Source organism: Rhinoderma darwinii, chromosome 2 (assembly GCF_050947455.1).
Source record: "Rhinoderma darwinii isolate aRhiDar2 chromosome 2, aRhiDar2.hap1, whole genome shotgun sequence".
Classification (NCBI taxonomy): domain Eukaryota; kingdom Metazoa; phylum Chordata; class Amphibia; order Anura; family Rhinodermatidae; genus Rhinoderma; species Rhinoderma darwinii.
The window spans coordinates 163,275,025-163,299,326 of NC_134688.1; the positions used below are offsets into that span (position 1 = coordinate 163,275,025).

The 24,302-nt window shown below is 41.3% G+C and overlaps 2 protein-coding genes across 4 annotated transcripts in view; one reads left to right on the plus strand and one right to left on the minus strand.

The window, feature by feature from the left end:
• Positions 1-24,302, plus strand: part of UBAC2 (UBA domain containing 2) — a 193,565-nt gene that overhangs the window by 69,996 nt on the left and 99,267 nt on the right. The gene's annotated exons all lie outside the window — the stretch shown is intronic.
• Positions 15,163-16,740, minus strand: LOC142742552 (G-protein coupled receptor 183-like). The gene has a single exon (XM_075852433.1). The coding sequence runs from the start codon at positions 16,727-16,729 to the stop codon at positions 15,650-15,652; it is 1,080 nt and encodes a 359-aa protein (XP_075708548.1). The 5' UTR covers positions 16,730-16,740; the 3' UTR covers positions 15,163-15,649.

Below are 24,302 nucleotides of genomic sequence, written 5' to 3' on the forward strand. Positions count from 1 at the left end.
GGCATCGGTATAGGAAGAGGAAATACAGAGAGGAGAATGTGAGTAGTAGTGCAGTCAGTACAACATAGATAGTTGACGGAAGTAAAGGTGAAGTGGTGGTTCTAAATGGTTAAAGGGTGGACAAAGAGTTGTACCCCCTAATTTATCTGAGGTGGGTGGGGAGGATAATGATGAAGAGCTGGATAGCTCAGGGAATCACAGCCACAGTCCAGGATGATGTCAGCAGCATTACTTCTGCTTCTTGGGGTGACCAAGTAACCAAAAGCTATGGTGACAAGCGCAAGGCCATAAGGAGTACTGGTAGTCCTGTGCAGGAATCTTCATTCTGGATTTTTTCCCCCCACCTTATCTGTTGATCTATTTATGTGCAAACAGCAGACATTAGGGTGCAACAACCTTCCTGTCTCACACATCTGCATAATAAGTGTGTGTATACGAACGTATTGCAGTATATCGTCATTTTTATAGGCATCTGTTAAGCCCTGCCACAGGCAGGGCTTAGCAGAGGCAGAGTGAAGGCAGCCCTTGCTGCCTTCATTAGGCCCCTGGGCTGCCATAACAACCGTCGTCACCCCCCGATCTCATGCCGAGGGGGTGGCGATGAGCTGTCGGAGGGGGCCACCCCCTCTTTTCTATGCCTCAGATACTGCGGTCGCGATTGACCGCAGCATTTGAGGGTTTAAACAGCCAGGAGCAGCGCAATCTCTGCTCCCGGTTGCTAGTCCCAGGTGTCCGCTGTCAAATACAGCCGACACCCGCAACATATGGAGCGTGCTCCAAACACCACCCCCAGCACCCGGACGTAATGGCACGTCAGGGTACGTGAAGGGGTTAAAGGGTACCAGTCACCAGCGTTTCACCTATTGAGCTTTACTTATCCCTCACTGGCCACTACTATCAAAAGTTCATTGCTGTTATCCCCTCTCCTAAACTTCTCCTCCGACTGTAAATAACGGTATGAAAACATTTAGCGCTTTTTATCGTAATAATCCGGTGTCCCTTTTGTTTGCACACCCCAGAAGGGGACATCAATGCACAAGTGCAGGGTTTTGTCTGCTGGGGGAAGGCGAGGAGTGGTAATTCAAAAGTAAGGAGGCGGGTAAACTCGGAAATGCTCATTAGCATACGGTGTGGGAACACTAAAAAACTGAATACTAAAGCTACAGAGCCGACTAAGAAGACAATGATAGGTTATCGGGTAAGGCCACACGGGGCGTCATTGACGCAGTTTTATTGCGTTTGAAAACCGCATGCGGTCAACTGCACGCGTTTTTTATCTCCGTAATGCTGCAGTTCTGTTGCGTTTTTAAAGGAAATAATTGGTGGACATAGTTTTCACCCTTGTTGAAGTTTGTTAGGTGCTTCCTGTATATAGTTCATTACAATGCATTGCAGAACTGTTAGCAAAAACGCATACAGTTCAGCAACAACATGGACAGCGCCGTCATTAACTGCATGCAGTCGGACATTATGAAGATGCAGTTAACTGCACAAAGAACACATTGTAATATAATAGCAGCAGTCTGTCCATAACACAAATTTCACCATTGACTTGCTGTGGTTTAAAAACGCAGCACAAACGCACCGTGACCGCACTGTGTGGCCTTACTCTTATAGAAATGATTTTTCACCCACTACCACCAGGTATTGCTGGTTTAATAGGTGAAATGCTGGTGACCGGTTCCCTTTAAGACTCAATATATATTATTTGCGTTGTTAGCAAATTGAATCAGACAGTTGGATTTTTCCAAAATAGCATTGAATCAAAATTGAAACTTTTTTTGAATCTCACATTTCATGCCTTCAGAATTCAGATATCTTTTCATTTCAGAGCATCTATCAGCCCTGATAACACAGAATGGCTCACTTAATGCACCCTGGGCTCATAAAGAAGAACATTCAAACATTTACCTCTTTCCTTTATGGGAAGATGCCACCTTCTTAAAATGGTCCGTTTTCCAAATTTGCTGTACTCAATGCAGACTATTCCTCTCCTTTTAAAGCATTCTGATATCTTGAAATTGAACTCCATGTTCTCCTCCTATATCTGGAATCGGAAGCGCCAAAGAATTGCTCTTAAGAAACTAATAGTCCCTAAAGTTATGGGAGGGGTTAACCTTCCAGATCTTCGTAGTTACAACTTGGCTTTTCGGGCACGTCATGGCCTTGATTGGTTGCAAACTTCTAATTTCTATTAAAATTATACCCTGGAGGCGGGGGTGGTGGCTCCATTGCATCTGTCCTCTTTACTACATACTTACTTTAGGAATATCCCAACGGCATTTAGACATCGTATACTATTTTGTGACACTATCATGGCTTGGAAATCTATTAGGACCCTTTTTGGACTTCCTCAGCGTATATTCAAACATATGAACCTATGGGGACATCCAGAGTTTCCCCAAGGAAGGGACAATCCTCATTTTCACAAATGGTGTTTATTGGGCATTTCCAAACTCACCCATCTATTGCATTCAACAGATAGTCGCTATATGACTTTCCAAGGAATGAGAGTATTAAAAAACATCTCCTCACGCTACTACCTAGTCTATTGTCAATTGATGTTGTTTTTAAGGTCGAAACTTCATGACATAGCACCAGAATGCGCTGGGAACTTATTAGAAACCTTGGTTACTACTCTGCCTACTAAATCCTCCTTGTCTCTTCTATATCGTAAGTTGAGCGAAAACCTTGCCAAATCAGCCACCTCCATAATGTTCAAAGCATGAAATAGGGAGATCCCGGACCCAGATCTCACACAGAAACTTTTAGAGGGGTGGGCAAGGGTAGGAAAGGCGGTCATATGTGAGCAATGGCTATAAACACACTTAAAATTCATACATAAAGCTATTTATGTATTCGACATACCCCCTCACCCTAACTTTCCAGATAGATTGGTGGCATGCCCTAGGTGCCATACTCCCAAGACAAACTTGTTCCATGGGTTGTCCTAAATTATTTACATATTGGAAAGACATTTTGGAGGTCATTAAGGATACTTGGGGTCTATCTCTTGCCATGGAGCCTTTGCCTCTTCTGTTTCATGTACTTCCCAGCTCTCCATGCCCTCCTACAAACATTGCATGCCTTCCTATTAGTGGCTAAACGGTCTATATTGGACCATTGGCTTAAACCTCAGATACCGACAGTAATTGAGACTGTATCTCAGTTGAAAAAAAAAATTGAATGTGCAGCGGAGTCACATGCCTCTAAATTTTTCAAAAAATGGAAAACTTTTATATGCAAATATTTACAACCAAGTGAGGTTAAGGACCTGATGACTCCTTTTTACTATACGTCTTGGTATTTGGCGGGTACGCTGGGAGTTCTGAAGGGTTAAAGCACACAGTACTGAAGATGGTGATATTTCTGTGTCGATTCTGCTTCGCTTTTATTCACTCTTAGTTCTTATAAAATCTTGCTTTTGCATTTACTGGATTTCATAGGACGGGGAGGGGGGTTTTGTTAAAGCTCGTAGGCAACTTTGGTCATTGACAGTACAGTAAACAGTGATAGACGGCAATACAAGATCTTACAAACTATACAGTGTGACAAGATATGAGACAAACTCTTTGTTCTGCATTTTTTCCTTCTTTTTTTTGGAAAATTCAATAAAAAGATGCTCTAAATAAAATAAAAAAAGACTGCAAGCCTAGATATAATTCTGTGTTTATAGATTTTAGGGACAGGAAATCAATAATTTCAGTTCCTTGTCACTGTAATAGGATATTTTTACATCTGTGCTGCACAGGGTTTTTGGTCAGTAACTATAAAACAAGACCACAAAATCCATTCAGTCTGCCTTGCTTTTGCTGTGTTTTGGATCATCTTCTTTGTTTTAAGATAGATGGATGTCTAGCCCAGTCATACTTGGGGTGCAGTCATATGTGGCAAATTTTGTTGAAGAAAATCTCTGTAATTGAAAATCAATTTGGTTCATCTGAATAGGGTTGTTTCTGCAACAGATGCATGGATTTCTGCAAGTTCAATTTAGATGAATAAAACTGATTTTTAGTCGCAGAAAATCTCTGCAACAAAATTTTCCACGTGTGACTGCATCCTGAGGCAGATTTTCCTCTCCCTGCACGCCGATTTTCGCAGCGTTTTTCGCCCGCGGCCATTGAGCGCCGCGGGCATAAAATGCCTCGAAATACACTTTCTCTGCTTCCCATTGAAGTCTATGGGAGGTCAGAGGCGTAAACGCCCGAAGATAGGACATGTCGCTTCTTTTTCCCGCGAGGCGGTTTTACTGCTCGCGGGAAAAAGACGCCTCCGCCTCCCATTGAAATCAATGGGAGCCATTTTCAGGCCGTTTTTGACGAGTTTTTTGGCGCGGTTGCCGCGTCAAAGAATTCGTCAAGAAACTCTGATTTTCCGAGCTTCTAAAAATACTGAAAAATACCTGTGTGTGTGTCTGTTATGTTCTGTTACCCAGCTCTGCATAGCACCATTGTTTTGATGCTGCCAGGGCTTGCTGTGGGTGGGGTTACCAATGTGAAGAACATTTCCCTTGATTCCTCTCCGCTCTCACAGATATTGCTTCTATTTACACCTTTCCACATTCCCTTTTAATAACTCCCTGTCTGCTCTGCTATTCTGTTGATCACTGACTCTGAATTAAAGAGGCTCTGTCACCACATTATAAGTGCCCTATCTCCTACATAATGAGATTGGCGCTGTAATGTAGGTGACAGCAGTGCATTTTATTTAGAAAAACGATCTATTTTTACCACGTTAGGAGCGATTTTAGCTTTATGCTAATTACTTAATGCCCAAATGGGCGTGTTTTTACTATTGACCAAGTGGGCGTTGTTCAGAGGCGTGTATGACGCTGACCAATCGGTGACCAATCAGCGTCATGCACTTCTCTCCATTCATTTACTCAGCGCATAGTGGCACTGCGTTGTTCACTATGTGCTGTTTTATACTAGCACATTAACGTTACTGAAGTGTTTAGACAGTGAATAGACATTCCTTCCAGCCAGGACGGGATGTCTATTCAAAATCCCGACACTTCAGTAACGTTTGTGTGGTATTTACAGCAGAGCAAGTGTAATCTTGCGAGATCATGCTGTCAATGACAGATTACAGGGAGATTACGCTTTGCTGTAAATACCAAACAAACGTTAATGAAGTGCCGGGATTGTGAAGAGACATTACGTCCCGTCTGGAAGGAATGTCTATTTACTGTCAAGACACTTCAGTAACGTTAATGTGTCAGTAGAAGACAGCACATTGAGAACAACGCAGTGTCACTATGCGCTGAGTAAATGAATGGAGAGAAGTGTATGATGCTGATTGGTCAGCATCATACACTCCTCTTTACAACGCCCACTTGGTCAATAGTAAAAACACGCCCAGTTGGGAATTAAGAAATTAATTAGCATAAAGCTAAAATCGCTAATAAAATGGTAAAAATAGATTGTTTTTCTAAATAAAAAGCACTGCTGTCAACTACATTACAGCGCCCATCTCCTTATGTAGGAGATATATGCCACTTATGTGGTGACAGAGCCTCTTTAACTTCTGCCAAGCATGCAGAAAACATCCGCGGCAGCTCCCTACTCCAACATTGTATTCAACTGTATCTGCGTCCTGAGTACGCAGATACAGTTGAAAACGGGACATATCACCGGCCACCCATGACAGCTGGGTCTGAGACGGTTGGGTCGGTATGTAGTAAGTGGCTAATCCTACTGCACTTAAACCAGCTGCATGCATTTTTTAAAGACCAGAAAACCCATTTTAATTCATTCACTGTTAAAGAGGACCTATCACCTCTCCTGACATGTCTATTTTATGAAATAACAATTCTGGAGCATCTTTGCTTTTTGGAACTCTACTGTAAAGGATTTGCCAGGCACAGCTTCTGTGTCGACGCCCGTGGGCAATCAGTCTGCACCTGCTCCTATGTCTGTGAGACTGACTCCATCTTCAACCACTCAGGATGGCAGGCTTAGGAGTGGGAGAGCCTATCACAGCCTGGCCAGACTGAGCTAGCTCCCGCCCACTGTCTATTTATACCTGCCTTTCCTGTTCCTCCTTTGCCTGTGATTCTTCTATGCTTGTTTCCTGGCTTGCTGCTGCTGCTTGTACTACTCATCATCTGCTTGTTATTGACCTTGGCTTTCTGACAACTCTCCTGCTCAGCGTTTTGTACCTCGTTCTCTCCTGGTTTTACTCGGCTCGTTCACTACTCTTGTTGCTCATGGTGTCTCCGTGGGCAGCTGCCCCGTTTCCCTCGCTTCTGTGTACCCTTGTCTGTTTGTCTGTCTTGCACTTACTGAGCGTAGGGACCGTCGCCCAGTTGTACCCCGTCGCTTAGGACGGGTCGTTGCAAGTAGGCAGGGACTGAGTGGCGGGTAGATTAGGGCTGACCTGTCTGTCTCCCTACCCTGTCATTACATCTACATTGTGATTTTCATCTGTTATTCCTCCTAAAAATGTATGAATCAATTCACAACTGAGTGTTACCAGTTGGTGGTGGTGTCCCTACACAAACTGACAATGTCTAGTGAATACTCAAAGTCTCGAACTGTGTAGGGACATGCCCGTTTGACGAGGGGAGTGGTAACACCCGGTTGTCAATTTATTCATACATTTCTAGGAGGAATAACCGGAATAGCACAGAGTTCTAAAACAATATATTCCAGAATTGTTATTTCATGGGGAAAAACGAAAAAGTAATCACTAAAATAGACATGTTAGGAGAGTTGACTTGTCGTCTTTAAAGAGAATCTCTCACCAGGGTTAAAAAGTAGTGCCAAAGACTCTGATTCAAACTCTGTATCACTCATTTGTCAGCATTCAGTAGTTTTTGTTAAAATTACTTTTTTTCCCCAGCAGATGGTATCTATGTCTAGCCCCGCCCAACGATCGCTGATTGACCTTCCTATACTGTGCAAGGGGAGAAAGCTGACAATCAGCTGTGGATGGCGAGGCTAAATGCAGCTCATGAATACGATTTGCTGGAAAAAAAGTGATTTTAACAAAAACTACTGAGTGATACAGCATTTGAATCAGGGTCTCTGGCACTACTTTATGCTGCCCTCAGGTAGGGCAGCATAAATCTGGTGACCGCTTATTTTTAAACTTTCCACTATATAGAGACACACTATGGTTGACTTGTACTTTAACGCCTTCCCCACATCCGCCGTATATATATGGTAGAAGTCGAGTGGGGAAGTATGGAGCGGGACCACAGATTGAGCCCGCGTCATAGAACGAGCGTGTCCGGTGTATCTTACAGCCGACACTTTAGTGTAACAAGCGGGATCTTCCTCGTTTAAACATTTAGATGCCATCTTAGCCGTTAGGTTGAGGGGGCACCCCCCTCTGACTTTTAGTATTATTAATTGTTTTCTTCCTTGTAAAAGTAGTAAAACTTAAAAAGACTACATTAATTATGGTATCGGCGTAATCGTATTGACCCGCAGAGTAAAGATAATAAGGCATTTTTATCGCCTAATGAACACCATAAAAACAAACCCCCCCCCCCCCAAATATGAAGGAATTGCTGTTTTTTCCAATTCCACCCCACAGAGAATTTATTTTGTCAGTTTGCTAGTACATTATATGGTATGATAAATGGTGTTATGAAAAACTACAACTTGTCCCGCAAAAAAATTAAGACCCCTTACGGCTTTATAGGCGGAACAATAAAAACTTTATGCCTTTTGGAAGGTGGTGGAGGAAAAAGGAAAATTTTTAAAAATGGCTGTGGAGGGAAGGGGTTAAAATGGTCAGTTGTCCATCTGTGAGGATAAGAAATAAAGAATCGGGTGCTTGGCAATGATGCAATATAAGACCACTAGTTTCATATTTCTTTTTCTTATTATAAAATTCTTTGTTGCCATGTACTGTGCATTTAGAAGAAGAAAACATATTGCCCAGGTAACAGGAAGGGCCCTGTTCTGTGGTTTGCAGATGAGCCAATCTCACGTTGCTGGTTTACTGGAAAATTGTGAAACACTGTCTTTGTAGTAATGATTTTATGTTAGATAAATTGTGTTTTTTTTGGTGTTTTAGTTTTGAAAGTTGTATTTAATTTGAGAGTGAGACTTTAATATAATCGTTACATCTTTTTAATATCTATTCAAATGGTCTACATCTTTTTTCCTTCCTTTTTTTTGTTTTTTTTTGTTTGCTAGTTAGGTGAATTTTTTGTAAGTGCACCTTATGTAATGAATCACCCTCACCCTTTCAACTTTATAGGGGATCCACAATTTTGGTAATTACCAAGGTATTTAGGTCAGTATTTTGCATCAGTATTTTTGACCCCTACTCGTATACATACATGGAAGCTAGAGATTTCTGTGAAAGCTAGTGCTAGACAAAGAGGGAAGAGGTTACTGTGTTAAAATACACAGTAGCTAAGTAAAGATCGTTGCTGTCCCTGACAGCAGCCATCTATACTTGTCGCCCAGGGAGTCATTACACCACTCCCCATCAATGATCCCCACGATTGGACAGTTAACTCAGACCGGCCAATTGCTGCTTTTTGCGGCTTTAACCAATTAACCTGACACAGGGTCTGTATAGACCGACCAATCGCAGCCATGCCGGGTGTTTCAAACAGCACCAGCTCTGCCCACTTCATTTCAGTTCGGAACGGTGAGCAGAGCTGGTGCATAACTACTCTACGCTATACTGACCTGTGTTGAGGCCTTCATTGCTGCGATCGTCGTCTTCTGCTGTGTAATCACTCACTGTGTGTGAGTGATCATCATCAGCATCAACTGTGCTGCTAATATTTATTTGTTTATAGAAACAGCAATAGATATGTCCCTAAATTTTCCTGCACCCCCCGCTGTGTACAACCTGCTGCCGTTGAGCACTGATCGCCCTCCGGACTTTTTTTTCTTTTCCGCACCATTTCCCTGTTTGCGCCCTGCGGCCACTGAGTGTTGATCAGTGACAGCCATTACTAATCAGCATCTGTGGTAATTTTTTGGATGCAGGTTATTTTTTTTATTTTTTTTGACCCGCACCAGTTCCCCAAGCGCTGTTCAGTGACCACCATCCCTGATTGGCATATGTGCTAATGTTTTGGTGCAGGATTTTTTTTTTTGGCCCATTTTTATTGAACCATCTTTCTGTGTGTGGCCTGTGGCTAGTGCTGAGTCTATAATCCGCCTCAGATGCAGTTTTTTTTTTTTTACCTGTTTTTTTTTAAATATAAAACTCTAAAAAAGTTTATGTAGTTAGGCTGGATTCACACGAGCATATTACGTCCGTAATGGACAGAACGTAATTCGGCCGCAAGTCCGGGACCAAACTCAGTGCAGGGAGCCGGGCTCCTAGCATCATAGTTATGTACGATGCTAGGAGTCCCTGCCTCTCCGTGGAACTACTGTCCCATACTGAAAACATGATTACAGTACGGGACAGTTGTCCCGCAGCGAGTCAGGGTCTCCTAGCGTCATAGATAACTATGATGCTAGGAGCCCGGCTCCCTGCAGTGTGTTCGGTCCGGGACTTGCGGCCGAAATACGTTCCGTCCATTACGGACGTAATATGCTCGTGTGAATCCAGCCTTAGGTGTAGCTAGCACCTGCAATAGGTAAGACTTTACAATAGCAGACATTTAAGTTAGCTGATGAGGTGTAGCTAGTACCTGCATAGGTAGGGCGTTAGGGTAGCAGTTGTCCGTTTTGTAAAAAAATATACATAGCAGAAGTTTTAGCTATACATTTTTTTTCTACAGTTTTATTGTAAATTTATATTGTTTCAGTTAGTGATGGACGTACAGTTTTTTTTTTAACTACAGTTTGTTTCACATGTAGCTCATATTTAGTGTAGTCCATACTTGATAATACAGTGTGAGGTGAACTAGGAATTTTTTACAGTTTTTTATATTGGACGTTTGTTCAGTAGAAAATTTTTGTCCTAAATTTTTATCTTATACTTTTCTCTTTTTTTCTTCCGTTATGAAGGAAGATTGTGCCACTAGACATCCGATCCCCCGCCAGCACTGTAAAAATAATTTAAGATCTCATATTCCGCATGATAGGGGACAGGAATGTATATTAGCGAGTGTATTCACATACTTTCCCATCCCACTTCCCCTTTCCCATCCCTTGGTTGAACTTGATGGACATGTGTCTTTTTTCAACCGTACAAACTATGTAACTGCAGTGAGTACACTGCTAATACTTTTCAGTACCCACATAACCCCTTTAAGCCTGCTAAAAACAGGCAGTGTTGAATGGGGTTATCCGGGAAGTGAACATTTTTTATTAGGGGCTGCAAATGAAATAAATAAACCGAAAAGCAATACTTGCCTAAACCTTTCCCCAGTTATTCAGGCACTCCCGGTGGTTATTTACATGCACATAGCGCGTGAGCGCTGCATCCAGAGGGTTTAGCGGCCATATGTTGTATTTCTGGCATTATACCAGAAATACGCTTTGTCACCACAGAGCCCAGCAGAGCCCTCTGATTGACTGCAGCAGTTACATGCTACGTGCATGTAAACCGCTACCGGGAGTGCCGCCAGAGCAACAGCGCTGGATCGCCAGGGGCAAGAATAGGTAAGTATTGCTCCTTCTTACCACACCAGAGACCGCATCAGAACTTTGCGTGTGTTCACCTCGGCACTGTTACTGAGGTGGACACCATACAGGGAGAGAAATTAAACAGCAGGTGGTGGTATATACAGATCTTTTTATTGAATAACTCATGAAATTGTTTTTTTTTTTAAATCATTGTAAATAGGCTCAGATTTTGGTGCTTAATTGAAAGAAAAACAATATTTTTCACGGGACAACCGGAGGAAAAGTAAAATAACAGTCTTACATAGTTACATAGTTAGTACGGCTGAAAAAAGACACATGTCCATCAAGTTCAACCAAGGGAAGGGAAAAGGGAAGGAAAAATTTCTACACATAGGAGCTAATATTTTTTTGTTCTAGGAAATTATCTAACCCTTTTTTAAAGCCATCTACTGTCCCTGCTGTGACCAGCTCCTGCGGTAGGCTATTCCATAGATTCACAGTTCTTACAGTAAAGAAGTCTTGTTGCCTCTGAAGGTTGAACCTTTTTTTCTCCAAACGGAGGGAGTGCCCCCTTGTTTTTTGAGGGGGTTTTACAAGGAACAGGATTTCACCATATTTTTTGTATGTGCCATTAATATATTTATATAAGTTAATCATGTCCCCCCTTAGTCGTCTTTTTTCAAGGCTAAATAGGTTTAATTCTTTCAATCTTTCCTCATAACTTAAATTCTCCATGCCCCTTATTAGCTTCGTTGCTCTTCTTTGTATTTTTTCCAACTCCAGGGCATCCTTTCTATGAACTGGAGCCCAGAACTGAACTGCATATTCTAGATGAGGCCTCACTAATGCTTTGTAAAGTGGCATTATTACATCCCTGTCCCGCGAGTCCATGCCTCTTTTAATACACGACAATATCCTGCTGGCCTTTGAAGCAGCTGATTGACACTGCATGCTGTTATTGAGTTTATGATTTACAAGTACACCCAGATCCTTCTCAACAAGTGAATCCGCCAGTGTAGCGCCCCCTAGGACATATGATGCATGCAGGTTGTTGGTACCAAGATGCATAACTTTACATTTATCTACATTAAACTTCATTTGCCAAGTGGACGCCCAAACACTTAGTTTGTTTAAATCTGCCTGTAATTCATGAACATCTTCCATAGTCTGAACTATATTACATAGCTTGGTGTCATCTGCAAAAATAGAAATAGTGCTATTAATCCCTTCCTCTATATCATTAATAAATAAGTTGAATAATAGTGGTCTCAGCACTGAACCCTGGGGTACACCACTTATAACCGGGGACCATTCAGAGTAGGAATCATTGACCACAACTCTCTGGATACGGTCCTTGAGCCAATTCTCAATCCAATTACAAACTATATTTTCTAAACCTATAGTCCTTAATTTACCCATTAGGCGTCTATGGGGGACAGTGTCAAATGCCTTTGCAAAGTCCAAAAACACTAAATCCACAGCGGCCCCTCTGTCTAGACTTCTGCTCACCTCTTCATAAAAACAGATTAGGTTAGTTTGACAACTTCTGTCCTTAGTAAAACCGTGTTACTATGGGCAACTGCCTTTTACAATGAGAGGCTAGAAAAATCAGGCTTGGTCAGCTTGGAAAAAACTTCTTAGGCCTCATGCACACGACCGTAGTCATGTGCACGCCCGTGATTTTCGGGTCGGCCGGCAGCGGACTGCAAGCCGCCCGCAAATCGCGGGCAATGCACATGGCCGCGGCCATTATTTTCAATGAGCCCGGACCGCAGAAGACGGCTGTAATAAAACATGTCAGTTCTTTCTGCGGTGCGGGCTCCCGGGCCATGCACAGACCGTAAAAACGACGGTCGTGTGCATGGCCCCATAGAAATGAATGGGGCCGCAATTCTCCTGTGGATTTTCAGGGGAATTGCGGCCGCAAAAGCACGTTCGTGTGCATGGGGCCTTAGATGGGATTTTATTAACATGTATAAATATATGTGGGATCAATGCAAAGAGCTGCCACCTAATTTATTCATTACAAGAACTGTACAAAGCACAAGAGGACATCCTTTGCATGTGGGGGAAAGGCGATTTAAACATCAGTATAGCAAAGGGTTCTTTACAGTTAGAGTACTTAAACTATGAAATTCCTTACCACAACAGGTAACAATGGCAGATATGACAGCATTAAAAAAGGTCTAGATGCTTATGTAATGACAAATGGCATAGAGGCTTATAAATAATTTGCCAATGAATGATGTATAATTTATCTGAGAAAGGTTGAACTTGATGGACATGTCTTTTTTTCAACATCGTTCAACTATGTAAGGCCTCATGCACACGTCTGTGTAGTATTAACAGTCAGTAAATACTGCACGGACGGGCCGCAGACTGTCAGCCGTATTTGTGGGCCGTGCTCACATTAAAAAGTATAGGAGCACGGTTCGTAATTGCATTTTTTGGGTGTCATTTCTGCGGCCCGGACACACACCCGTAAATATACGGGAGGTTGCCCTTGGCCCATAGAAATGATTGGATCAGTATTTTTATCCGCAATACGGATCCGTGATTGCAGATAAAAATCACCCTCATGTGCATGAGGCCTACCTTTGTAGCCTGCAATATTGAGAATACAATACGCTCAAAAATGTTACATTTAACCATGACCAACACACATACCCCTCTACTTTTGTAAATTTTTACTACCTCCCTGTATAAGACAAGTGCAGGCTATGCAGATGGATATACAAAATGTACAGTTTAGCATAACATTTTTTTTTCAGATTTGTTATAAATTACAAAATCATGTTGAATATTTTGTCAGTCAAGTAATTCCAGTGTCTAGTGAAAGTTTTTTTGTGTGTGTTTTTTATTTACCTACTTTTGGTAAATGTAAGTTAGACACCGATCACATCTACATCGCAGGTTTCATAGTTTTTTTGTCCAAAGGATGGAGATCTCTGCGGAACCAGACATTATTAGTCAGTGGGGTAGTCGTGCGATGGATCTGTCACAGCTGGTTTAATGAAAAATGCCCTTTAATAGGACTAAATATTAAAAATGACTTAATATTCAAGGCAAATTGTGATATAAAAGTATTGTCATTGTCCTTAATGAACGATGATTGGGCAAATTTACTGTTTAAAATGTGCCAGAATTCTGCCTTAAAGGGATTGTATCACCCATATTTTTTTTTTCCTCATTAAAAACAGATAGTGAAACAAAATCTTTTTTCTTATCTGGTTGTTTTTTTTTTTATTGCAGATTTTTTTTATACTATTTTCTGTACATGATTATAGGGGCAGCCATCTTGCCTGAGCTCCTTTTAACAGCATTTATAGATATGCTTTACAGCAGCCACATGGACCATAGCTACCTGTAAACAGGAGGGAACCCATTGACCTCTATGGGAGAGTTTTCTAGGCCTGCACTGTGACCTGTGCAGAGGTGACTGTATAGGTAAGGATAGGAGAGCTGTGTACATCACCTATTTTAAATGGTGGACCCTGTGCTATCTATCTAGAGGTGTTACCTTTCATTGTGATCCTGCCTGTGATGATAATGAGATGACTGCTGAGAAGTGATCTCTACAGAACAGGAAGGGTCAGTCTATTGTGAAGATCCGTGACAAGAGTAAAGAATGCAAGATTTTAGGATTATTTTTTAATATAGATAATGACATAGAAAAAAAAATGTTTAACATAAAAACATGATTTTAACAATAGGTAATTGTCTTATAATACATTCCCTCTAAATATATGCAGAATTCTGGCGTATATGCTGTGCATCTCATGTTTTTGTTTTAACTATTTTAGACACTTTTTGCTCATCTAGGGGGTGCAGCTTAGCGCAAAAGGGACGTAATTAGTGGAAAGGGAGCGCGGATTAAAATGTGCGCTAAAATTTTGCTGCAAAAAAAAACGGTGTATACAAAACCAAACAATAGATGATATAAGGAAGAGAAGTGTGTCTAACATGAACCACTGTGATAAATTTGGCGCATCTTCTGACTGCCTAAGTTTGCACTGTATAAAACTTACACAGTATTAGTAAATCTGCCCCAATGTATATGTACGTATTCCAGAATACCGAAGCACCAAGAGATAAACAAGAAAAAAAGTTTAGATTTTTTTGATAGACCAGGATTTTGCTTTTGGTGGGGTTTGTCCATGCATGGCCAGATACGGCTGTTCCAGTGGGTCAAAAACAACATTATATCACCACTTTTGCCCTTCCATACATAGCCAGATTAGATGAGTTCTAGCCAGTCATTTCAATGCAGCCCATATTTATGGTTGTAGGAAAACCCAAGCTGAGTAGAGGTTATGAATGGTCATCCTATAGTTGTGCTACCCAGAAAATTCTTGATGTTCTGTGTGTATACTTACTGCAATATTGTGCTACATTCACTTTCAGAAATCAGTAGCTTAAATACATAACAATTCTAAATTACTTTAAGGGTCAGTTCACATGGTGGAATTTTTGCGGCACAAAATTCTGCCTCCCGTTAATTTCAATCGGAGTTGGACGCTTCTGTTTCCTGCTAGCTAATTTTTTCAGCCAGCGGGAAAAATAAGTATCCTGCCCGATCTTCCAGCGGATTTTGCCCGAACCTCCCATGTGAAGTGAATGGGAGGAGGAATCTTCCTGCCGACGGCAAGAATAATTCCACGCGCATTTTGCGGCAGGACTCGCCAAGCAAAATCCGCCGTGTGAACAGACCCTTAGCCTCACAAACCTACGTTACGTTCAACTTTTTATCATGACAGACATGGAGAAATTGGAAAATGTAATTATTTGGGACGTTCCAACACTTTTTTTTATTTGGACCAGCTCAGTAATACTTTAAGAAATTTTATGTTGGTGTCTTTGTTTTTTTTCACTTGAGTGTCCTTCTTAAAGGCTCCTAATGCGTACATTTATGTGTCCACCCCTGGCGGAATAAGCACACGTTGTAATGCAGATTATGTATACGTGGAAGTCACAACTTATTTTGAGTAATGATGACAAGTTTATGATGATAGTTTTTCATACTCCATTCAGGCCTTGTTTAAATAGTCTTGTATTATATGTTTCCTTGGTCAGAGTGTAGAATAATCCAAAAAGGCATCTCCTTCCATTTACTTTATCAGGAAGCACCCTGACAATTTTTTTTTGTCCCAATTTTATTTTGTACTCACGGGTAGGTTTACTGTATGGTTTAACGGTATATTTTGTGCTGTTTGGCTTTCTGTGAGATCGCGGGAGCTTTCTTCAGCTGCTGGTTTTGTGGCGCTGGAAGAGGTTACGCTCGCTTGCCGTTTTAATATTTTCAGAATCTGCTTCTTGTATCCTTTACATGCACAGAAGTATATGAGAGGATCTAGGCAACAGTTTAAGTTCATCAGGCAAACCGTGATATGAAGGACAACTTGAAATAGTTCCTGCTCGTCGCAGTCTGGTGTATAAATGAGTTTTTTAATCATATGCTGGGTAATAGCCACATGATACGGTGTGAAACAAATGAGGAACACCACAATCACTAAAATGATTGTATTGGTAGCCTTTTTGTTGGTACCAGTTTTTTCAGATAATGGATTCTGCTTGGTAGTCTGGTAGAGTTTAATACTTATTTGAGAATAGCAATATAGCATTATTATCAAGGGAACATAGTATCCAATAAAACATGCTCCAAGAAGAATGTATGGCAAATGGTCTATTTTTTCAAAGTTTGGGTATTCCATACATGTTGTTCTCCCAGTTGTTATATCCAATTGAGACATTTTGTGTAGGAGAAGTGGCAATGTTTGGAAGACCACAAGCAACCAAACAAAAATACAGATGATCTTAGCAAACTTCACCCTCCTAATTCTGCTGTAACGATGCGGGTGCACCACAGCGAAGAAACGGTCGAGGCTCAAACAAGTCATGAAGTTTACTCCAGCGTAAGTATTAATGTACAGAAAAAGCGCGGTTACTCGGCAAAGCCCTTCTCCTAAGGGCCAGTCAAAGCCTTTAGCATAGTACACGATTCTGGAAGGTGAGACAATGGCAAAACAAATGTCTGAAATGACCAGGTTTCTTGAATAGAGTGTGGTAGAGTTAAGCTTCCGTCTGTTTTTGTGGATGACAAACATAGCCAGGATGTTTCCAAGCAGTCCAAAGAAGAATATCAGGCTGTAAAATATTGGCAGTAAAATTCTTGCTGGTTTGTGGTGGTAATAGAGGTCACACGTGTTGTTGCTGGTATTGTTGTCAGTGTTCATCTTGATGCTAGACAAGCCTGGAAAACAAAATTTTTTTTTTAATTATTATTACTACAGTAAAACAAACTATATAGATCTCAATTCATGAGCAATAGAAAATGCATATTTGTTGGTTAAATATTTTGGGTGCGCAAAATAGATTTTAAAGCAGCACTTAATACATTAATTAAAGTTGTATCAGTATTCACTCCAAAAATCCTTAGAGAATCCCCAACGCTTGAACATGCCCTCATAAGCTTTAAAGGGGTTGGCCACTTTTAAGAAAACTATCAGGAATGCATTCTAAGCAGTAGTTTTGGTAGGCCTACTATTTGACTTAATTTTCTGTTAGCTCCGTTTTCCTAGGGTCATAAGCCACGCCCCTTGTTATGACAGCCGCGGCTCTCATACATAATATGGCTGAGGATGGAGGAACATGTGACTAGACACGATACTCTGCATCCTCTTCTGTAACACAGTGCGTCCTGAAAATTAGCAGTGTGTGTTACAATGGAGGATGTAGAGGGACATGTCTAGTCATATGGTCCTCCATCCTCGGCCATATTATGGAAGGGATTCACGGCCATTGTCATAACGAGGCTTCTGAGCCCGAGAAAACGGTGCTGAACTGCAAATAAAGTCAAATAGTACGTTTAACAAAAATACTGTTGAGAGTGTGCTCCTGATATTTTTCTTAAAGGGGTATTTTAGCATTAGAAAAAACATGGTTGCTTTCTTCCAGAACACAGTAACACACCTGTCTATGAGTTGTTTCTGGTTCATTGAGGTGACTGGAGCTGAGCTGCAATACCACTCTCAACCTGTGGGCAGGTGTGGTGCTGTTTTTGGAAGAAAGCAGACATGATTTTCTAATCCTGGACGACCCCTTTAAATGATTCAATAATAAGTCTGACAATATGCCGTTTATCTGTAGTATATATTCTGTACAGTGTGCAAACAGTTCATTCTCTCCCTGAAAGTCCAACTCGAGTCCTGCAGTTGGGGAGATCTATGTCATTTCCTTACTAGATTGCCTCTGGTACATGACAACTTAGGGCCCATGCACACGACCGTAGTGGTGTGCACGGCCTGTGATTTGCGGTTCGGACGGCCCTACGGAGTGTCATCCGCGGTCTGCCGCCGCGCAAATGGCCCTGTACATTCATTTCAAAGAGCCCCTGCCCGCAAAATGCAGCCGTAATGAGACATGTCCTATCTTTTTGCCGTCCAGGCTCCCGGGCAATGCACGGAGCGTGGATACCACGGGCCCGTTCATGGGCCCATAGAAATGAATGGGACCGCAATTCACCCGCAGCTTCGCGTGTGAATTGCGGCCGCAAAAATAGATTCGGGTGCATGAGGCCTAAGCGGCATTAAAGAAAATGGATCCAGCGCTGAGTTCTCTGAAGTCTTTTTTAAAAGGAAACTATTTCCAAGTTTTATTGTAGAATTATCAAAAAATTAAAAACAATAGCATGGTAGGAAAATATTCTCAGATAGAATGGGGATTTATGGCAGTGTAAGCGGTGCCTACGCGTTTCTGACGCTTGCAGCGTCCTTAGTCATGGCTTTTACAAAATCGCTTAGTCAGTCTAGGACTTTATAGCCAGTCTATTTTTAGCAATGGTTAATTGCGGGTCAAAGTAGGGAACTCCCTGGTATACCTTGGAACGCAAATCACTTCCTGACAGGAAGGAATGGAATAAAGCTAAACATGAAAAAAAAAACGATAAATTACTTGTCGGGTGTTTTCCAAATTATTCCACAATTACAACAAGAATTTATGAAGGATTAGCTGTTTGTAAGGTATGACTATATATACTGGTTTTTATGAAACGATATAGTGTGCTTTACTTGCGGGGTTTTCCTACGAGAGATTTTTTTATTTTTTATGTATAAAAAACAAACTGACTGAGAATATGTTGGTATGAGAATAAAGAGTAAAATGGTTAAAAGATATTAATCAAAATTGAAGGAGACTTATTTGAAGACTGAAAGATGTTAATCAGATTGATTATTAAAAAACGTAATTGGAATTAATTAGTGTGTAAGAAATCTGTGTAATATGATTCGTTATGTCACAAGGAGTAAATATTAAATAAATTTGGTTGGGCATGTTATTATATGTAGAGAGATTCGTTATGTTTCGTAATTATAACGGCTATCTCTTTGACCGGAGGAATACAATGCTCCGCTTTGACTCAAACTAGCTAGTGTGCTTGAAACGTAAATCGAATGATTTTATTTGGATTATTCTAAAAAGTCGAGATGTTTTTATCATTGGTCCTAAAAAAATGGGACATTTGGACTAAATAATGTATTTATTACCGATATGAATAAATAGCTTGGGAATGGGAACACGGATTATCCCCAAAAAGATTGACATTTTGCATACATAAATGGAGTCTCAAATTAATCTTATCTATAGATTATTAGGTGTGTAGTAAAAACCACTACGTCATAGGTCCATTTATTATGTTAAGATTAATAGGGAGGAGGGCTGTCAGATACCTCAAAACATTGTCACGTTTCACGAAAAGAAGCTAAAATGACATCGCGTGTGTGTAACCGGCATCAGGCCACCCAGAAGTATGTATTAGTCCCCTGAATCAACAGGACCAAAGACCATGTCCCTCAAAGAAAAAACCCCAGGGACGGCTCTCTAAGACAACTCTCGCAATGTAAGTATAGATTAATTTGGTGTTATATTGAGCAAAGAGAGATATACTGTGCTGATTATTTATTATGATTATATCGGCTGTCTCTTTGTCCGGAGAAATACAAGACTCTGCTATGACTAAAACTAATTTGTCGAGATATTTTTGTCAATAGCCCTAAAAGAATTGGGCATTTAATCTAAGTGATGTGTGTATTTACGGTGTGAGTAAATATCTTAGAAATGAGAACGTGTATTATTGCCAATGATGTTTAAAATACTACGTACATAAATGGAGTCTCGTGTTGATATTCTCTGTAGATTGTTATGTATATCGATGTTAATTAGTCCATGATGGAACCACTATATGACAGGTCCAATTTAATTTTGTTGCATTAATGGGGAGGAAGATTGTCAGAATATCCCAGGTCATTGTCACTCTACAAAGGGAGAAGCTAAAATGACATTACACGTATGTAACCCGCGTCTAGGCCAATCGGAAATATGTCATGTTCCCCTAAGCGGCATTGCCTGGGGAACTGCATAGGAATTATTCCTGCTGGATAGTGCAGGTAGACATGAATGAATGCTTTTTTTTTCTTAGAATGAAAAATTATACAAATTTTCAAAATACTTTCTGGATTATTTCCTCTAGGTTTTCAAGGCCTCTGCTTTCTATCATTCAATAGGAAATGTTATTATTTACTCCCAGGGGTAAAATAAATCTGTCCTGGTCATGTGAACACACATGTGCTTGACTTGTTCAAGACACTGCTCTGATAACTGTACTGTAACTGCATTCTGCCATTCGATTGTGTCTATCACGTGACCAGGACAGATTTTATCCACTAGAGTAAAACAATGAAAGATCCCATAGAATGACATCTTGAAAACTGTGAGGATTTAATACAGAACGTACATTGGAAAATTGTGGATGTGTCTGCATCTACTAAGGCCCTCAATACTAGATTATGGTTCAAGGGCTTTTATACATTCAGGCTCTTTCATGATGCATAGAATTATTTTGCCCTCTGCCAAATAGAAGAGATGAAAGGGTGTCTACCCACCTAGAGCCAATACATGAGCCCGTTCACCAGTTACAGACATTAGGGAATCTTATAAAAGCCCTAATATTAATAGTATACTTCCAAGGTGCTCTAATTTTTGGGCAAATATATATGAAAGTTGCTATCAAATCCACATAATTATTGTGCTAATGTGCAGGCTAGATGCAGAAAATCTCCATTTTAATCTTAATTTGTCTAAAGTAGAAATTACATGTATCATATAAACAGTTTGGGTGGACTCACACGTGGCGATTCAAACGTAGCATACTTGTTGTGGAATCCACAATGAATTTTAAACCCCATACACTGAAGATAGATACATTTTTTCAGAATTGTCACAACTCCGGCATTGGCTATATCCAGTGTGTCAGAGACTCACTTTTTTTTTCTTCTTTTAAATAAAAGTCAATTTGGGAGTTGCTTAAAAACACATAGCACATTGATTTAATAAAAAAAATCCTTCCAAAGGTGTACACAGCCTTTAAGTGTGATCACATTCACTTGTAAAAGGGATAATTCTCATAAATCATATGTATATACATATATATGGAATAGCTGTGCATTTTTGTAAAAAGATGATCCATGTTCTAATATAAAGGGTTAGGCGGGATTCACACGACCGGGTCGCGTCCGAGCCCGAGTGCCGGCCGGTAAAATCGGCCATTCTGCCCGGCCGGTTTGCATAAAGTTATGCATCCGTGCCGGGCCGGGCAGATCCGGACAGTGACATCAGCGGCAACTCCTGAAGGGGAATCCCCATGTGTTCGGGGATTCCGCTTCAGGAGTTTCCCCTGATGTCACTGCCCAGATATGGACAGAGACATCAAGCTCTCTGTCCAGGAGCGGAATCCCCGAACACACGGGGATTCCGCTCCTTCAAGGAGCTAAAGTGCGGATAGCACATAGCAGAGCGGGGAGATACCTCCCCGCTCTGCTATAGTGGCGTCGCTACAGTAGTAGCAGCCGCAGCAGCAGCTGCTGCAGCTGCTAGCGGCGCCATCAAAGGTATCGCCGGGCCAGGGCGCTTTTAAAACAAGCAGGAGAAGGGAGCCAGCGCAGCGCTCCCTTCCACCTGCTGTACACCCCGGCCCTGCCACACAGTGTACAGCGATGCCATTCGTCAGAATGGCATCAACTCCTCCTCCTCACATGCACTCTGCGCTGTGAGGAGGAGGAGATAGAGCGCAAGAGCCGGAAAACCCGGCCGTCACTCGGGACACATCCCGGTGATAGCCGTGTATTACCTGGCCCCATAGACTTCTATGGGAGCCGGGCGGCCGGGTACCCGGGCGAAAATAGAGCATGTCCTATTTTTTGACGGGCGGTTTTCCCGGCCGTCAAAAAATCGGTCGTGTGAATAGCCCCATTAGGGGTCTATTATTCCTAATGCAGCCGGGTGCCGGCCGATTTATGAACGGCCGGCACCCGGCAGGGAAACCCTGCCGTGTGAATGAGGCCTTAGAGAGACTGTCTCTCCTCATCTCTCTGTATATCATATAGTCTGTCTTTATAACGGACAGTCTCTCTATCTTTTTATCTGGCAGCCTCTCTCTCTCTATATATATATATATCAGACTGTCTCTCTCCCTCCCCCGCTATTTCTGTATATCAGATTCTCTCTTCTCTTTATATCAAAATAGGTAACATTCTTTTACAGAAGGGAATTTCGTTATTGCAGAACGCTTTCTCCTTGACAGGTCATCACAAATCAAACTTCCCTTTTCCACAGTTTTTCTTTTTTAGAGTGTATATCACTCCCACTGAGTCTTGGGGCTTACAAGTCTCCCCATTCGCAGCACACCAGAATCGCCTCACATTGCTGACATGGGTTTGGACGTGCTATACTTCCGCGCTCCACACCTTCTATATTTTCTGGAAACATAACTGTTCAGGGGCAGCCTCCTCCAACTTCCTCCATTTGTCCACGGCACGATGCGTTACTGTCCTGCCCCTGGTTGCAGACTGATGTGGGGGAGATTCTGCTGCTGGCGTTGCAGTAAAGCCATCAACTCACACGCTCCTCCGCAGTCAGAGGGTTAGTGTGTGCTTTTTCCTGTAGCGCCCGCTCCCACGTATGATGAGAATTGTATGTGTTTCCGAATTTGCCAAAAATTGTAATTGTGGCGCATTGAAAGGGCAAATTAATAGAATTCATTTGATTGATCGCCCAGTCCTAATTACAGTGTAAAAAAATCAGCCTCAAATTCTGGGCATGCTGTGGATTTTCAAATTTGCTGCATGCCATTTCTGATGCAATTCGTGAAAGCCGCAGCTAAATTCCAAAATCAACAATAAAGACTGCATGTAATTGCCGATCTTTTTGCACTTTTTTAGCGTGATTTTTACTCAATGTGTTAACCTAGCCTTAAAGGGATAACTAATAATACAAGATAATTCTGGATGGATCTGCATAGGTAAGAAGTTAAACAAAGCTTTCTCAGTCTCACACTGAACTATTTACTTACCAAATATCAACGGTTTAATATATGATGATTATTATTATTCTCAATATGCTAAATTTACATAGGATTACAATGCAAATTATCCCTCCTCCAGAAGGAAGAAATATGTCTCTAGTACCACTTATAGGTAGCTACCCTGTAAGTCGATGTCTGACTTACTAGGGCTCATGCATACGACCATTGTTTTCTTCAGTGTTCTAACCATTTTTTATTTTTTTTTAGGATAGTGTACTGAACCATTAATTTCTTTGGGGCCATGCACACATCCAGTTTTTTTTGCGGATGCATGTGTCCGTTCCGCACATTATAGAACACGTCCTATTCTTGTCATATTTGCGGTCTGGCTCACCCATTCTACTATATGGGATCGCAATACAAATGGACAGCACACGGAATCCAATAGGATCTGTGCTTTGTGGTCTGCAAAGTTTGTGTGCATGAACCCCCCAGCTATCCCGAGAACGAGGGTGCCATGACTCCCGTTTGCATGGAGTCGTGGTCACACATGCGCATTACCGCACCATTCATTCTCTCTAGGAAATATAACGCTCCGCTATCTCTGTCAATCCCACAGAGTATAAAAATGGAGCAGTAGTAATGGAGTCTTACAGGCAATGTTTCCTAATAAGTTGTACATTGATAATGAGTCGTACATTGATTTACAGGGTTGCTACCTATAGGTGGCAATAGAGAGACAGATTTCTTCCTCCCGGGGGAGAGCTGATTTACATATTTTTTCCAGGGAGCATTACCCGTAAGACTCCCTACGCCACCTGGATCTCCGCAAGGAGAACCAGTACTTTCCAATATGATTGCAATTAAATTAATTTAATCTGGCATCCTATAGTCTGAAAATTCTGATAATCCAGACCTTGTCTATGGCACACAACCGCAAGGTGATCATTTCTTACGAGGATTTATTTATTTTTTTACAGAAATTGTAGTGTTTGTTTTTATAGATTTTTACACTTCATATTTTATACAGAAAAAGATTTACTCCTCGTCTTGGAAATATTTTATTTGTAGGTGTTTAACCCCTTAAGGACGCAGCCTAGTTTGGGCCTTAAGGCTCAGAGCCCATTTTTCAAATCTGACATATTTCACTTTATGTGGTAATAACGTCGGAATGCTTAAACCTATCCAAGCGATTCTGAGATTGTTTTCTCGTGACACTTTGGGCTTCATGTTCGTGGTAAAATTTGGTCGATATATTCAGTCTTTATTTGTGAAAAATTGCAAAATTTAGAGAAAATTTACAAAAAATAGCATTTTTCAGAATTTAAATGCATCTGCTTGAAAAACAGACGGTTATACCACCCAAAATAGTTACTAGTTCACATTTCCCATATGTCTACTTTAGATTGGCATCGTTTTTTGAACATTATTTTATTTTTCTTGGACGTTACAAG